We start from the raw sequence: 18,133 nt of genomic DNA, 5'->3' as shown, positions 1-18,133 counted from the left end.
AAAATTACAGAGGAAAATGGTTTAATATCCATGGATATTATTCAGACCTGAATGATAACCAGCAGCCTTTCCCTTATCCACAGTCAAAATATGTCATTGATTTATCTAACCATTATCAGGTTAAAAAAATCCCAAGTTAGTTTTGGATATGTGTAGTTTTCTCTATGAAAATACTACCGAGGTCATAAACCTGCTGAGCATATACTGGACTAGCTTTGCCATTGATGTGTTTTATATGCTGCTGTTATTCACATTTGGTTCCTGATGGTAATGGAAGACTCTAGTCTATTACAATTCTGATATTTTATTGGTTATTTATAGGTAATTGTTGTTAAAAGAGAACAAAAAAAAAAAGCACAGACAGCCAGTTAAACAATTCAGTTCACTAGACATTTACTGAATGCCTCTTATATGCTAGGTATGAGATAGGGGTGTGTGTTTATGTGTGCATGTCTCTGTATGTGTGTGATGTCATTCTTGATATTAAGAAGCTATAAGGTAGGGTCATAATTGGTTATCATGGAGGATGAAACAGTATACCGTAAAATATTATATATGGCAAAAGAAAGGAGAGAAAAGTACTGGTAAGCTTTAAGAGTTTGCAGATTAAGAGAATGCGTAAATGTATGTATGTACATTTAAACATGATTAGTAAAAACAGACTGACATATGTGCATATACTTAATCAAACTGTCCTGAAATATGACTTCTAAGAGTTCAGGGCTGTGGACTCCAGGAAAATCACATTGTCACTTAAATTAAAAACTACAGTTATCTGGAAAACAAGATTTGGAGCTTAAGCTTGGTACTCTGAGTTAGTCCCATGAATGGACTTTTTCTCCCTCTGGGCTACCAGAAGCCAACCTAAGTAGCTCTTCTCTGGGTATAAATCCCTAGATCTTGTTACTTCAGAAAAAATTCCAGTGTTCCTGTACTCTCTTTCCCAGACTGATTGGTTTAACTCAGTTGGTATGTCCTCCAAGTTCCTCCTTCTTTCGAGACTTACATGTCTTAGAATCTAAGACTAAGACTGAGTTTTGATTCCCCAATCATTCAAGAAATTCCACTTAGTCTGTATTAGATACCTGGTACAATGTTGAGTTCTAGAGATATAATGTGAATAAGGTAGACAATCTCCATTTGCAGGTTGGGAAGAGAGGCAACTACACAATTACAGTACAGCAAGGGAAGGGCTGTGATTGAGAAAGATAGCATCATTGGGGATTTATCTTGGAGTTAAACATCTACACTGTCCTCTCCATTGCCTGGCTGAGCACAGGGGAATGCGGTAGAGAGAGTCACAGAGAGATCTGACAGAGACTAAACTAACACAGGCACTCCAAAGGGACTATTGCTCGACTTTATTAGTTGGGTACCTACAATATAGCTATATGTTACAGACCATTGCTATTAAAAGGAAGTCCTAATACATCCATCTTTAGAATTTATATGTGTGCTTTTATGTCTGGAGACAATCTGTAGGCTTTTGAATGTGGGTGTCCATTACATTGTTTGGAATTTGGGATATATTTTCCTAGAGAAGCATCATGAATTATGACCAGATCCCCAGACTAGCCCAAAAGCCCATTATATGCATGATGTACTTGATGTAAAGTACAGGAGTGTTGATTTGAGAGATCTTTAAAGCTATGTTGTGGTGGAAAAATATTCAGAATTCCAGGTTGGAATACAAGCAAGATTATTTTCCCCTCTGTAGCTTTTAGAGTGAGAACAAGGTTTCCTGTTCCCGACCCACTTCCTTACAGAACAATGTGAGGAAGAATTCCATTAGGTGCAGGTCGCTGAGCCCTGGGATAGGTGCTCTAGGGGAGGCAGGGGCTAGCAGGTGGTAAGAGGTAAGGGGGACTGTGTGTTTGTGTGTGTGTGTGTGTGTGTGCATGTGCACACCTGGTTGTTGACATTGAAGAAGGTTCATATACTATTTTAAGTGCTTTACACGTGTTATCTAATTGAATCCCTATAACATACCCCCATGCAATGGTACCATTATTATTCCTCTAAAATGATGGTGTGTTTCAGGGCTCAGGCCTTAGACTTCTTCTCTCACTAAACTGACTCATCCAGTCCCATGGCTGTAAGTGTCATCTATTTTATTCCCCTCTCCCCTGAACTCTGAACTCATGGCACCAACTGCTCATGACTTAGATGAATAATAGGACTCTTCATGACATGTCCTAAACTGGACTTCTGATTTCATCCCTCTGAACTTGCTCCTGCTACAGTCTACTCCATCTTAGTAAATGGCAGTTTTGTGCTTCTAGGTGTTCAGGCCAAAACTTTGGTATTACTCTTCAATCTTCTCCTACTTTATATCCGGTCCATCAGCAAATACCATGTGTACATTAAAAACACCCAGACTCAAGTTCTTGCTGATTCTAACTGTTTCTACTGCCACCTCTTTGGTCTGTATCACCATCATCTATTTGCTACCTAGATTACTGTGATTGTTTCTTAGTAGGTTCCCTACTTCTGTCATTGTTCCATTGGTCTATTCTCCAGATAACAGCCAAATAAATTATTTTAAAACGTAAGTCAGTTCTTGAAATTCCTCTGTTCAGACTCTTCTAGTGGCTTCCCATCTCAGGGTAAAATCAAAAAGTCATCTCCAAGGCCTGTAAGGCTCTGCATGTCCTGGCCACCTGCTTTCCCTCTGAACCCATTTTGTACACTCTCTCTTTACCAGCCTCACCTTCTTTCTTATTGATCAGAGACATATTCCTGACCACCCCTACATAAAGTATATAAAATAGCAAATGCTCTATACCACAGCCACACTACACAGGTTTTGATAGGTGGGTAGAAACACTCTGAAGGGTGTCTGTGACTTCTGGTGGAGTGGTGAATGAGGTGAATGAGTAGAGGTGAATTCACCACAAGAAAAATGAACAAAGACTGAGCCATGCACGATGAAGGCAGACTTCATCCTTGACACATCTAAGCCACGGGCAAACCATGTTTATGTTGTCAATTAAACTTGCTTTCTTGTTAAGACTCATGCCCTTATTACATTTTTAGGTGTTTCATGTTTAGTATTTGAGGTAATTGTACATTGTAAGTGAAAAAACAATAGTTCTGTTTGGAAGAAGGAAAATAATAAAACCAGTTTTAAGAAATATAAAAAATGAGAAAAATAAATGAACTGGTAGAGAGAGGGTACACAGAAAACTGGTTTGATTTATTTAATGACCATTTTTGTATGTGTCACTGACATCTGAAAGGTAGAGCTATTAAGTAACTATATAAAGAGACAAAGAGCAATAGTTCCTCAAAAAGACAAGCAAGCCTAATATAATGTTTCTCATCTTTAATATCACCCCACTCTTGGTACTGAACTAGGTTTTATAAATCCAGTGGTGAACACTGATCTCTAACATCTTAATACGGCACTTCAATGTTGTTGGCTGTTTTTCCAGTTCTACATATGGGATGGTGCTAGGATTGGTTAGAAGAGCAGGAAGGTAAAGGGGGTCCTAGTTCTCTCATCTAATGTAAAGAGCTTCCGTTGGTCTTGCTGGAATCCCAGATGGGCCCCTCATAATGTTCTAGTTGTATTTGTCAGGAATCTGTAGACTGCACTATCGAAGCCATTGTCTTGACTATCATGGGGTCTGTTATGATGGTTTCAGTTCATTGAAGTTGGTTTAGTTCATTTTTTGCTGCTATAACAAAATATCTGAGACTGGGCAATTTAAAAAGAAGAGAAATTAATTTTCTCACAGTTCTGAAGGCTGGGAAGTCTAAGATCAAGGTGTCAAAGATCAAGGAAGTCCAAGATTGAGGTTTGGTGGTCTGAAGAGGGTGGCTCTCTGCTTCCAAGATGGTGCCTTATTGCTGTATCCTCCACAAGGGAGGAATGCTGTGTCCCCACATGGCGAAAGGGCAAGCTAGCTGAATGCTACATGAAGCCTCTTTTGTAAGTACCTTAATCCCATTAATGAGGGGAGAAGCCCTTATGACCTAATTACTTCTTAAAGTCCCCACCTCTGAATACCATCACATTGGCCATTAAGTTTCAATATCTAAATTTAGGAGGGGACACATCCATACCATAGCACAAGCATTCCACCAACTCTTTTGGACAAGTAGAAGGATGGTATACATCCTCTTCCCACTTCATTTCTAGAATGGTCTTTGTTGTAAAGCAGTGTGGAGGCCAGGACAATTACGAGTTCTTAAAAGGTGGATTATCAACTAAATCACCTAGCTGTTTCTACTTGTGTCCTCTACTGGCTCAGTTTCTTCCCCCAAATGCTTTGTAGGTTTTCCCCAGAAACCTTACTACCAAGACTGGTTCCATCCTCCACGAGCCCTAGCCCCTGATCAGTTGCTGGAGTGGGTGAGGGATGTGGTGAACTGGTCCCAACTGCAGCAGGCCAGAAAGGACTTTATGAAGGTTTCAGTTTGTTTTTTTTTCTAGGCTAGAATCTGGGTCAGCTCTTTCTTGTAAACAACACATGGCACTAGAAGTGGGAGACTAATTACGGATCATCTTGAATTGTGACTTTCTGACAATAGCGAGAGAAACTGGAAGTTATTTCCACAACTGCCCAGCCCTGTGTCAGTGTTTCAGTTGTGGCCCTTGGTTGAACAGGCCAAGGGCAGATAGCTCCATCTAGATGGGAGGTGGCAATGCAGAAGTCCAGTCAGCCTTGAGAGAGAAAGAGAGGTATGATAGAAACCATCTTCAGCAAATGGATATAAAAAGAAGGGAAGGTTTTTAAAAGTGACCTGAAGCAGCTGGGGGCAGTGGTTTACTTTCAGATCAAGAGCAAATTGTGCTAACAAGGAAAGTTAAGGAGGAGAGAATGAAAACACTCAGCCTTCCGGATTTAGTACAGCTGGAGACAATGAGAATCTGTGAGACTCAGGAAGTCACTCAAGTTGAGAAAGTGCTGATTAAAGGTGAGCAAGGCTCTGGAACATCTACTAATAGAGAGAGAGAGAGAGAGAGAGAGAAAGAAAGAGAGAGAGAAGAGCAGGGAGAGCGAAGAGAGGGGAGAGAGGGAGTCTGGGGGTATTACATTTCATTTGTCTCGCCAGCATGGCAGATCAGGAGCCATGCTGGGAGCCAGCATTATAGGAAGAAGCAAGTATGCTCAACATATGGAAGGAGATGTAAAAATGTCAATAAATGGGTTTGCTTTGCCAAATGTTGTAAATAACAACACATGTGCAGACGGGAGGACAGAAAAGAGGAGCTGGGCAGCCCTCCTAGGATGAGGGCTGCTTTGCTGGCGTTGGCGCGGCTGCGGTGGTGTTGGACCTCACTGTGAAGTACCCTGGAGACTCTGGTAAGCCCTGACAGCGTTTTTATCTAAGTTGGAAAATGGTGATTAAAGAAAAGAAAAGGGTAAGTAAGACTATAAGATTGAAGCAGAGAATTTGTATTAGGAAGCTAAGTACTTCGGGTCCCGTTTTAGTTGAAGATGACCTGATAAAACTGAAAGGTTTAGAACAGTGGTCCATATTCTTATCCTAAACTCAAGTGAAACTCTGGGCCTAACACCAATATTGCCTTTCTTGGAAAGTAAAACAATTAAGGGAGAACAGATTAAGTAAAGGTGCAATTGGCAGTTAGATTAACTTGTGTAAGCAATTATAGCAAATGCTAATATTTCATGAGTGATTATAGCTGCTGGGCCCTGGGCTAAATTCTTTACTAGGATTATCTCATTTGGACCTCTCAATAGTCCCAATTTATAGCTGTGGAAACTGAGGCCTAGTGAGCAGAACTAACTTGCATAAAATCACGAAGTAAAATTGTTGTAGGAAGAGGATTCAGACTCTAGGGCCAGCCACTACTGTCAGTCCATCTTCTCCTAATTGATAATCACGAATGCTGACGAGCTGGGATTTCAGTCTGGGTCTATCTGACTTCAGTGTTCTTCCATTTTTCACTGTGGAAGCACAATCTCTTCTGAAGAGCTGAAAAACAGAGTACCCACCAGAATTTTTGAGATTTTGGAGTAGGTGAGAGGGAGAAGAATGGTAAGATGTATAACGTTTAATCCAAGGAACAACCCAATGAAGTAGGTACTACTGTGGTTCCCACATTGCATACAGTGCCCAGAGATGTTCAGTAACATGTCCAAGGTCACGCAGCTAGAAAGTGGCAGTGCCAAAGTTCAAGACCAACTTCAAAGTTGACACTTAACCACGGTACTCCTTCTGTACATGTAAAAAGACCCATGACTCTAGGAAAGAGAGGAAGAGCTCCTGTGTCATATGAGACAGAAGGTTGCTCTGTTGAGAACTTAAAATGATTAACACTTATAATAGTTAACACTTAGTGAACATTCACGGTGCGTCCCAGTCATTGTTCTAAGTGCCTTACGTGCATTAGGTATTAAATCTTCAACACAGCACTATAAAACGCATATACTCCAGTCATCTTTACAGATGAGGAAACAACACAGAGATTAAGTGATTTGTCCAAGGTCACACAGCCAGTAAGTTGGACAGCTGAAAGTCAAATTCAGAGTTCTTTGAATTCCTTTCAATTCAAGAAATGTCAGAAGTTACCTTCCAAGTGCAAGGTCCTGTTTAGTAGCTACAAGAGTTATGCAGGTAGGTAAGATACAGCACCTGTGCTCAACATTGGGCGGAAGATAAGAATAAGTAAGTGCAAAGAGAGGCAAAACAAAGTAAGTGTCCTGAGAGGTGCAAGCGCAGGACAATAGCAGTCAGAGACAGGGGAATCTTATCTAGTACAGGCTGGGCTCAGAGCGGGGTATGAAGACAGTGACCCCAGACGTGACTTTGAAGATGAGTGGAATGTTGATAGGGGGGAATGGGGGATAGCAGGAGAAAATCTTAAGGAAAGCTTGAGGAAATTGGTCAAAGCTACACAGCTATTTAATATTTATAAGTTTGTTACAGATAAAGCCCTTAGAACGAAGTAAGCACTCAATGATTGTCGCTGCTTCTGCTGCTATCGTTATGGACTGAGCTGGAACTTGATGCTGAGACTTGTGATTTTTTTTCACCGTTGATGAGGCAGTTGATAAGTCTAGACAGGAAGTCTGTCATCTTGTGGCTGTCCTGGTTTGCTGGGCTGAAGCGCTTGTTTATTTAATTTGATAGGTCCTGGGGAGTTATGGAAGATTTTTAATGTGGAAATAACATGAACATTTAGCTGTATTGTGGGAAAAATAGCATACTGTCTGCTGGGTACTGAGATAGGGATTTTTCTTCCCCCTACCTTTCCTCCTTGTGTTGAAAAGACTTACTTTCAAGCTCTTCATTACCTGCTAATGTTGTGGAGGGGAGTGTGACCTGCCTCCTTGGACTGCTAGTGAGTCCTGTCTAGCTCTCCACTCCCCAGGCAGCCTTTTAGTCCGTCTTTTCTGAATAACTCAACCCTTCTTGACTGGATTTTTCTCGAAGCTGCAGTATCTCTCACTTCCTGCTTTCTTTCCTTTTCACTCTGTTTCTCTCTAGCACTCCATGCCCCATCTGAAGGCCAAAGGTGAAAGATGACAGGAGACATCTTATTTTGGCTACCATAGCAATGTTCTTGTGCTTTGCTGCCCACTTTTGAAGTGTTACCCTCCTGTGAAAAGTTATTTTGCGTAACATTGCTTTGCTCTTCCAGAGGCTTTGGGCTTGCTTTAAGCTTCTTCTAAGCAATCATGAGAGGAAGGTCTTCTGTCTCCAGGTGGGGTGTCTGAACACATCTTCCCCAGTGGTGCAAGCATTCTCTACTATATACAGAGCCACTCATTCCCTGTTCACTTTTTTGTTTCTAAGAAGAATGCAGTCAGAGATGATGAATCTTCAATTGTATTACATAAGCCCTGGTTTGAGCCATCGATTTACAAATGACTCAGCTGTACATTTTCAAAATTTAAAGTGCTATTGAAATTAACCTATACAATTTCTAGGCTACTCCCCATTTATGAAGGCTGTGATTGTTATCTTCACTTGATCTCAGAGATCCTCTCTCCAACCTTTTCCCTCTGCACTGCACCCTGTGCCCCAGAGCCTGACCTATGTATTCAACCTCCATGGCCCCCTTGCCCTCTGATTTCCAGGTGGGTTTGACCAGTGGGAGGTACCAGCAGGAGATCAGAGAAAGAGAGCAAGTTGGGGATATTTATTTCTCTGGCACTGTCTTTGTGGTGCTACTGTGGATTGACCACATCCCACAGTGGAAGATGTGTCAGGGGCGCATCTCCACACAGCCCTCTGTTCTCTCCAGAATATCTCCAGGTTCTGGAAACCCCTCCCCTTCTCTCACCTCTTCAGGTCTGGGGAGAGTGCTAGACCAGGGTTTTGTACTATCTGTTGTGGTTTTCCTATACCCTGTCCATGCCTGTAAATAGTCCCTTTGTTGTACTCTTTTCAAATTATCCAATTTGAACATGCTGTCTGTTTCCTGCTGAGACCTTGACTAATACAGTGTCCAAAACTCTTTTGCTTTGTGTGAGTGCTCCAATATTGCTTGTTTTGTTTAACAAATCTATAATTCACTGTAGCTCATTCTTTGTAGACACAGGTTTTTCTGTCTTGAAGAACAACTTTCTCACCCTCATACCTCATAAAAGATGATGTTTCCTCTGACCTTGTTCTTTTGCAGGAAACCTGTTTGAAATACCTTTTCTTGATGATGTTATTAGGTTTATGGGAATGGAATACAAATGCCCTATTTGCTTGTCCCATCTAACCTTGGGTAAATTTGAGGGTCTTCCTCCCCTTTTTATTATGTTCATTGAAAGAATATGCAGGATCTGCAAATCTTGTGAGACCATGGGCATTAAAATCCTACAGGTGTACAAACAACTTGCTTTTTTTTTTTTTAACACTTCATAAAAATTCATAAGCTGCTGCTTCCACAGGGAATTGAATTAATTGAATTATTGCCCATTGGGGGCTTAAGGTGGAACAGTGGCTCCAGAAGGTGTCCTGAAGAGAACCATAAGTGAGGAATGTGGATGATTTCCTTTGAAAACTATGAGTTGGAAACTGCATGTTCCTGATTCTTTCAAGACTGATCCCAAATGATATCAAGAATAGCATGAGGTTCACATAGCTCAGCAGGTGTGAAATTCTGCAGCTGAATTAAATAGGTTCCATTATATTTCAGAAAGAGCTCTAATGGGTTTCTATGGAGCACAGCCTAAGAATATCATGTCTCTCCTTTGTATCTCAGGATGGCTGGCTTGGTTTGTTGTTACTAATATTATACTTCAATCTCCCTGTAAAATGGACAAAAACGAGCAAAAGGCCTGTCTTATCCCTAGGAGGATCTAGATATTAAAACACCAAAAGGGGAAGTCAAAAAGATCCCACTTACAAGGCCAGACCAAAAATGAATGCTGAGGATATAATTTAATTGTAAATTTAATATTCTTATTATTAATATAAATATTTTCTTCTAATGAGCTCATTTTGTCCTGGATATTATTGAGGAATCATTTGGTTTTAGAGATGAAGGGATTTTAAACACTGCAAAACTTTAGGTTTCTATTCTTTAAAAATCTGAACTGGGCTCATTTAAGCTTACATTCAGTTGAAAAATAACTATAGATATTTCTTTTCTATTGCTTATTAATGCAACATTGTATTCCCAGTTTTTGTTATTAATATTTAAGCTGACATTGTTATCTTTAAGTTCTTGCAAACTAACAAATCTCCCATCATTCATTTATTTGTTTTTCAATCAAAACTGAATTTGAAGTCAGAATGAATCATTCGTTAATCATTTCCATGTATTCTATTTCCTTATTTATCCTCCTTGGCTGGCCATGACATGGAATCAAGGCATATTTTTTTATTTGTTGCCCTTATTGCAAAAGTTTTGTATTTCTGTCCTTAATTTTAGAAGCAGTTGAGGTGAATCTTTAACATTCTTTTTGTCTAAGAAAAAACAAATTTAAACTTAAGTTGCTTTTTGTATGTCTTGCTTATTTTTATCCTTTTATGGATCATTTTCTATTGAAAAATTCTTGCTTTTTAGTTTGAGTCACCTGGAAGAGAAAAAATATAGACAGTTTATTTATGAGCATCCAAATTTAACATTTAAACTCTAGAGAAAGCTTTTGTTAAAGGCTATACGTCTTTCTTGAGCATGTTTAATCCCAGAGATAAACAGATGTCTCTTTTCTTATGTATTCTTTTCCAATCATGGTAAGATAAAAATCTCAAATCGAGGAGAATCCTTAAAGGAAATGTCGGGCAATCATCACCCTGTTCCTTGGATTCCCCGTTTGACATTCTGCTAAATGAATGGCACCTGCTCAATGAAACTTACTCACTGAATATCACCACTACAAGGAGTTCACTAGGACATAAGGCAGGACATACTGTTCTAACTCAAATTGTTAAAAGATCTGTGGCTCCTTATGTAAAATTAAACTCTTTCTCTCTGGTTTGACTTCTGTTTTTGTATACAAAAATTGTATTTGCTGTTCCAGAATTTGAAGGCAACTGGGCTTTAACTCAAACCTTATTTTCTATGCTGCTTATGCTTTTTCTTATCATGCACCTGTCTCTTAGATAACGTAACTTGACTGAATAGTTTCCTTTGAAAGACTTTCAGTGTTTCTGTAGTGGGCAGTACCTAGAATTGGCCATGATCTCTCCAGGTTGCCGAGACTCTAGATGAGATTATCACCACCCAACCCCTTCTGGTCACACATCACAATATTGACTGATTTTACTTGATGGTAAAGCTAGTATAAGCATCTCCATGAATGTTTATCATTTTTCTATGGCTCCCAAGTTGTTCTCATGGACTTATTTGTGGTTAACTTCCCTCTCATTTTGTATTTAGAGGCTTTCTAGACCAGAATTCCTATGGGCAAATGCATGGCTCTGCACTCTCATGAGTTATACCCAATTCCTAGAAAAGTAGATTTTTTTAAAATTCTGCAATTAAGACATCTGAATCTCATGCACGTTGATAACTCTGTGACAATAATGATATCCAGCAGAACCAGATGTCTTCTAAAGGTCTCTTCCCCTGGGTTTAATCATACGTATAAACATTTGTCAGGAAAGAAATTAGAGAGTTTTGGAAAGATTAATTCCTTGTGTAGAAAGCCAGTAATGTCGCTAACATCCAAATTTATCGGGCGAAAGGAAATTTTTTCACTTATTCATACAACAAACATTTATTAAATGGCTACTTCTGTGTAACAGATGTTGAACAGATATCTGCATGTTTTAGGTGGCTAGTCTTTAAGGTAGGAAACATACTGTCTTTATTTTAGGTATTTTAATATTTAATTAATAAGTGCTATCAGGCTATGGATGAAAATTATTTTCACGTTTGCGAAATAATGAAATGGTCACAAACTCTCTTTTCTCCAGGCTTCCTTCTTCGTTAAAATGAGTCAAATGCCATTGTCTATGTCTTCATTGCCATTAACTTTCTAACATTTAAATAAACTGTCATCTTCTTGTTGGTGATGTTTTCTCAGGGGAAAAGGTTGTTTGCTTTTTGTTTTAATTAATTTATTTTGCCTTACAAATATCTCTTCCTCCTAATGGGGTCTTCATCCAAACTCATACCAAATATTCAAGCTGCACTGGTGCTTGTTTCTCATTGTAATGATATGGACTTTACCCTCATAGACATACACTGGAGGTTTGAAACTCGTTTACACACTTAACAGTAGAAAATGATGGCCGCTTCTGAAGTGCCAACTTCCTCTGCCATTGGCTTGCTCTTGATAAGCCTAACAATAGTAATAAATAGCTTTCATTCACATGTTATTGGTGGAGGGGGGCCTTCAAAAGACTTTCATGTAGATCTGTAAGGTAGACAAGGCCATGTTCCTTCTCCATTCTGCTGTCAAAAAAGTCACAGCTGGCCGGGCATGGTGGCTCATGCCTGTAATCTCAACACTTTGGGAGGCCGAGACAGGCTGATCACCTGAGGTCGGGAGTTCAAGATCAGGCTGATCAACATGGAGAAACCCATTCTCTGCTAAAAATACATTAGCTGGCCATGGTGGCGCATGCCTGTAATCCCAGCTACTCAGGAAGTTGAGGCAGGAGAATCACTTGAACCCGGGAGGCGGAGGTTGCAGTGAGCCGAGATCGCGCCATTGCCCTCCAGTCTGGGCAACAAGAGTGAAACTCTGTCTCAAAGAAAATAAAAAATAAAAAGAAAGCCACAACCCAGAAGGCCCCTATTTACAGCTTGAGACTGGCATGAAGGTATTCCCTTGGGGCTCCTTCCAGTATTTCATAAAGTTGTCTCTTCTCTTTAAAGAAGTTTTGAGATTCTCCCATGGGAAGATTTATATTTTAATAGTGGATAGTGGTTTTTCTTTTCCACATGGGTATGGTGATGGAAACTTACGCTTTCCAAATGTTAAACAACAGAAGAGTTATTAAATTATGTCAGATTCATACACTGGGATACAATGTGGCTATTAAAATTATTGTTTTGAGGAATATATAATCACACAGGGAACTGCTCTTGATTATATCAGTGCTGCAAGAAAGGAGTGGTACACTAAACAGCAGGATCCCCATTTTGTTTAAAAATTTTACATGTAGAAAAAAAAACACTGGAATGAAATATACCAAAATGTTAGCAGGAGTTTTCTCTGGATAGTAGGATTCTGGTTTACTTTTATTTTCTTCTTTATAGCTTTTTGAATTTTCCAGTTTTTCCTCAGGTAACTCATATAATTGAAAGACATAAATGTTATATTTGCTATTCTCCACAGATTATTAAATCTTAGCTAGAGGAATCCTTTGAGTCTTGCTCTTTTTGAGTGATTCTTGCTATCTTTCATTTGTAAAATTACATTTTGGAAATCAAACCTTAAATTGAAATAAGAGGATTGTTTTCATTATTAGTGTAGACATTTGAAATAGTGTATCATTAGTGTATACATTTTAAGTTGGCCATTATAACCCACTTGCTGGTCTGTTATTTCCAAAAAGTGACTCTTTTTTATATAATTCATTAATTCAGCCAAGCATTATTTTGAGGACTTTCTATATTTGCCTGTAGATACATGGATGGAGACAACCCAGCCTCTGCTTTCAGGAAATACCAGTCTAGGTTGAGATACACACTAGTAAAGCGGTAATCACAACAGTAGTTACATGGGAGGACGATTTCATGAGAAAAGGCTGTGCAGGGTGCTCAGGGAGCTCTGAGAAAGAACATTACATTCATCCCAGCCTGGGTGAGGTTGGGAAGCCCTCCCAGAAAATGGCCTCCTAGCTGAAGGAAGCTCTTCTCCTTTGAATGGCCAACCTCAGATTTAGAAATAAGGACAACACATGTCAATCTTGGTAGACAATGGTTGCCTCAAAGGTTTCTTACAATGATGAAGAGTTTGATATTAATTTAAAAAGACAAACCAGGCTGGGCACAGTGGCTGACATCTGTAATCCCAGCACTTTGTGAGACCGAAATGGGAGGACTGTTTGAGGCTAGGAGTTGGAGACCAGTCTGGGCAACATAGCAAGATCTCATCTCCACAAAAAATAAAAACAAAAGGACCCAGGCATGGTGGCGCATGCCTGTAGTCCCAGCCACTCATGAGGCTGAGGTGGGAGGATCACTTTGGACCCAGGAGTTGGAGGTTGCAGTGAGTTATGGTTGTGCTGCTGCACTCCAGCTTGGGCAACAGAGCAAGAGCCTCTCTGAAAAAGTGGAAAAAAAAAGAAGAGGAAACAAAGACAAACTAGTTAATTTGGGCTGTGGGACCCAAATTGGGAAGTTCTCTTAATCTTCAGAATTTCTCTTTCTGTTTACTGCATAATCCATGCAGTAAAAATTGCAAAACTGTATAGTACAGTATTGCAATACTGCATATTACGTATTCTTTTATGTAGTGGTTAATACTGATTTTGATCACGTCTTCCACTCCTGTTTCATTCTCCTGCCTCCCCTTACTCTGCAGAAGGAGGCAGTTTGATATTTTTTTGTTGTTCTTTTACAAGGATAAACTGAGTTCCAGAATGATCACTTGGCTTCTCCAAATTATGGAATGAGTTAGTAATGAAACTAGAAAGAGAAATTAGAATTTCTTTGTTCAGAGCTCTGACTTCTAAAGTATTTCTCCATGTAAGTAAAGTAGGTTGTTTGCCAAAAATTCACCCTTTAAATCTTTACTGAAAGTAATGAGCTTAAAATAAAGTCTCATGAAGATAATATTGTTACAGCTTAGGATAGAAATTAAGGCTATTTGAGTAGGTTAAAATGTGTCCTGAGTGAAGCTTAAAATTTGTCTATTTAATTTATTTGTTTGGCAATGGATTTTAGATTTTTTTGGAAAAATAATAATTGAAACATTCTTACAACACATCTAAGTGTTTTATGATGTTTTGATTCACTTAAAATATTTTAAATAAGAGGGATGAGATTAAAAATAAAATCAGAATTGACACAGTATCTATTTGTATGCTACTGAATGATTATGATTTCATTATCAAAAGAGTTTCCTGGCTGGGTGTGGTGGCTCATGCCTGTAATCCCAACACTTTGGGAGGCCAAGGCAGGTGGATCACCTGAGGTCAGGAGTTCGAGACCAGCCTGGCCAATATGGCAAAACCCTATGTCTACTAAAAGTACAAAAACTAACCAGGCGTGGTAGCACGCGCTTGTAATCTCAGCTACTCAGGAGGCCTAGGCTTTGGCAGGAGAATCACTTGAACCCAGGAGGTGGAAGTTGCAGCGAGCCAAGATTGCACCATTGTGCTCCAGCCTGGGCGACAAGAGCGAAACTCCATCACACACACACACACACACACACACACACACACACACACACACACACAGTTTTCCTGTAAACTGTTAATGAAAATACCACTGTTTACTGCTGTTTCAATGATACTTTTAGTAAATATTTTTACTATTAAAATAATTGATACTCTAATAAATGATGTTCATTAGGTGTTTTATGCTAAAATACTCAAGGAACAGTATAAATAAATATGAAAGAAAATGCATGCACATGTTTCATTGAAGGTGCTAGCAGTTGAATTCCCTTTATATTAATGTTATTACATGTTTTTCCTTCTAGTTAAAAATGTTCATCTATTTTAGATTATTTAATAAAATGTACCATATTTTTATTTAAAATAAGCATTTTGTTGATTTAAATATAGAAAATGTTACACTAATTGGAGTTTGAAGAACTTTATAGTACAAGAATTGTTTTATTATATTTTACATAGAAATTTTTATTTACTACAATTTTGGTGATTTGATTTTTTTTTTGGCTCCTTCCTCAACCGGGCTTAAGATTTTATATGTAATGCATTATTGCCAGAAAATGCTGCTTACCAACTCTCACTGGGGCTTTTCTAGGAAAAATGAAAATAGAAAACATAACCATCACTATGAGGTTCAAGGGTTTATTTCAGAGTTCAGGAGAGATATAAGCAGAAACTGATATTTTGTCTGGGGATCTAGAATTTGTATCTAACTAAACTTCATGAGAGCAGAGTGATGTTCGGTGGTACCCACCTTTCTGTCCTTTGCTCTGAGCATCTGTGATGATGGGATTGAAGAACATGGAGCTTCCTGAAGATGGTTCAGTAGCCATGTCATAATTTTCAGCCAGTCTTACTTGTGTAACCATGGGCAAGTTATTTCACTTTCTGAGCCTCTTAACTATTGAGCTTTGAGCAGAATAGTATCACAGGCATGAAAATAAGTACAAAAGAAGAAAGTAGATCCCATCCTTGGACTATATGGGGATACTGACTTAATCCTAAGTTATATACCAGTATCAAAAAATGGAAAAACTCTGCAGTTAGGCAAACTACAAATATAAGGGGTGAGAAAATAACAGAAGGGTTAAACACAGCTAGGTGAAATCAATACTGGAAAGCTTTAGGGGGCAAGGAGGGAGGGAGACCTATGCCCCACGGATTGGCCAAGATAACACTGGTTTTTTAGGATCTGGACCTGATTCACAAATGACTTGAAGTAATTATCTCAGAAGAGGAAATATCTGTGTGTGTGTGTGTGTGTGTGTGTGTGCGCGCGCGTGCGTGCACTTACTCTCAATGTGGATTAACTATTACCTATTAGAGTTATCATGATCAGGATTCAGGTGCTGATGAAGTAGATCATACTTCCTTAATATCGGCTTCTACTTATTTTGATCTGCTTAATTCCTGTGGCATAGGAGAGTAAGCTCTGGCGCCAGTTTCCCTTAGTTTGAATCCTAGCCCTGCCATATTGTCAGTGGTCTTGTAAAAGTTACTTAATTACTTTGTTCCTCTGTTTTCCCATCTGTAAGATAGGGATAATATTGGTACCAACCTTATAGACTGTTGTAGAGATTAAATAGGGTAGTTAATGTATGTAATTGATGTTCTAAATGCATATAAATCATTTAGAATAGTACCTGGAACTCAACACATGATAGGCATTAGTAGTAGTGGTGGTGGTGGTGATCTCCATTTCCTATACCTGCTTGTTTGTCTTAAAAAACCATAGTACTGACTCGGTTCTTGCCCCAAAGCAGGGCTGTATGGGAAGTTCTGATTCATGGATCAAGGGAATCATGCGAACTCGCAGATCTTCTCCCTTCCAATATCCCCTGCCTCTCCTCCTGATCGTACTCCACTGTTCTGCCCCTGCCAATCCAAAACTGTGACGCGAAAACTGAGTTTTAAGGAATTTGTTCTTCAGTAACACATGCTCGTCTTTGTTTCCCCAGGAATGAGGGGAGAATCGTACTTCATCGGAATGAGGAGCCCGGGACAGCAGGGACACATCCCTGAAGATGGAGGACTTTTCTTACTGTGTTGCATAGACAGGGACTGGGCTGTCACTCGTTGTTTTGCAGAAGAAGCCTTTCAAGCAATCACTGACTTCAATGACCTCCCCAACTCGTTGTTTGCGTGCAATGTTCACCAGTCGGTATTTGAAGGAGAAGACAGCAAGGTAAGACGCCTTTTTCTGTTCCTGAAACATGGGGAGATGTGGCATTATCTCAAAGTAATCCTGCTGTTCATTTGTGGTTGGTGTTTTGAAGTTTTTGAAAATGTTTACTTGGCTCTATTTTTGGCATGTGTACCAGGATAAGAAAATCCCGTTCTATTATCAACTAACTTTAGAGGTACATCTGACAGGTTTGTAGATGAAAATATGTTGAATCAAATTGAGTCCTCTGTGACTCATAGGTCTGTCTAGCAAAACAAGTGGTGTTAATATGGATGGTAGGAAATGCCCCTTAGGCTAGGAAGCAGATGTCTTAAACTCCTAAACGTTTCCTTTTCCCCTACTCTGCCATAAACATAATTTGCCTTTCTCAAAACAGTATAAACTCCATTTTACCTCCAGCCTTCCTGCAGCTTGATGAATGTTCTAAAAAAGCCTTCTTAAACTGTGAGCCAAGTCTCACAGTAGATATTAGAGAAGGTAAGATGGTTGGCGTCTGAGTCCTTCTTTGCTCACTGATACCATGGTGGTATTGCTATGTGTGTGTTGTAAGAATTTGAATGAAGCGGTAACTCCTCAATTTGAAATGACTGGGGAATGAGGTTTTCTATGTATTAACATTTTCCATCTTCCCATTTTAAGAAACAGACTTAACTTAGTGTAAATGTTTTTGGCAATCACAGTAAATATTCCATTTGGAGACCTTTCCAAAGTTTATTTCAGATTTCTCTGACCTTTAAATGGGGTATCTAAATGGATTAAACCTTCCCTTGTGGATGTAGATTCTTAGTTATAAAAGCCACTATTATACTACTGAAACATGGACAAAATATTTTGGATGAAGGGTTTTTTTTTTCTTTTTTTTCTCTTTTTTCTTTTGTTTTGTTTGAGACGGATTCTTGCTCTGTTGCCCAGGCTGGAGTGCGGTGGTGGTGATCTTGGCGCACTGCAAGCTCCGCCTCCTGGGTTCACGCCTTTCTCCTGCCTCAGGCTCCCGAGCAGCTGGGACTACAGGCGCCCGCCACCACGCCCGGCTAATTTTTTGTGTTTTTAGTAGAGACGGGTTTCATCATGTTAGCAAGGATGGTCTTGATCTCCTGACCTCGTGATCGGCCCGCCTCCGCCTCTCAAAGCGCTGGAATTATGGGCGTGAGCCACCGCGCCCAGCCGGGCCTTTTTGTTTTTCTAAACTAAAGTATATGACTCTGTGTGAGGTATAAGAGTAGGCTTTATGATTGCTGT

General features: G+C 39.5%; 1 protein-coding gene across 1 annotated transcript in view; it reads left to right on the top strand.

The window, feature by feature from the left end:
• The window catches only part of RCAN2 (regulator of calcineurin 2), a 268,352-nt gene that overhangs the window by 18,626 nt on the left and 231,593 nt on the right, over positions 1-18,133 (top strand). Inside the window, exon 2 of the mRNA XM_011986857.1 lies at positions 16,668-16,894. Coding sequence (XP_011842247.1) covers positions 16,670-16,894 — 225 coding nt within the window. The 5' untranslated portion in view covers positions 16,668-16,669. The remainder of the gene's footprint in view (positions 1-16,667; positions 16,895-18,133) is intronic.

Source organism: Mandrillus leucophaeus, unplaced genomic scaffold (genome assembly GCF_000951045.1).
Source record: "Mandrillus leucophaeus isolate KB7577 unplaced genomic scaffold, Mleu.le_1.0 Scaffold3, whole genome shotgun sequence".
Classification (NCBI taxonomy): Eukaryota; Metazoa; Chordata; class Mammalia; order Primates; family Cercopithecidae; genus Mandrillus; species Mandrillus leucophaeus.
The sequence above is the reverse complement of the archived record's forward strand: the minus strand, read 5'-3'. Positions and strand labels throughout refer to the sequence as shown.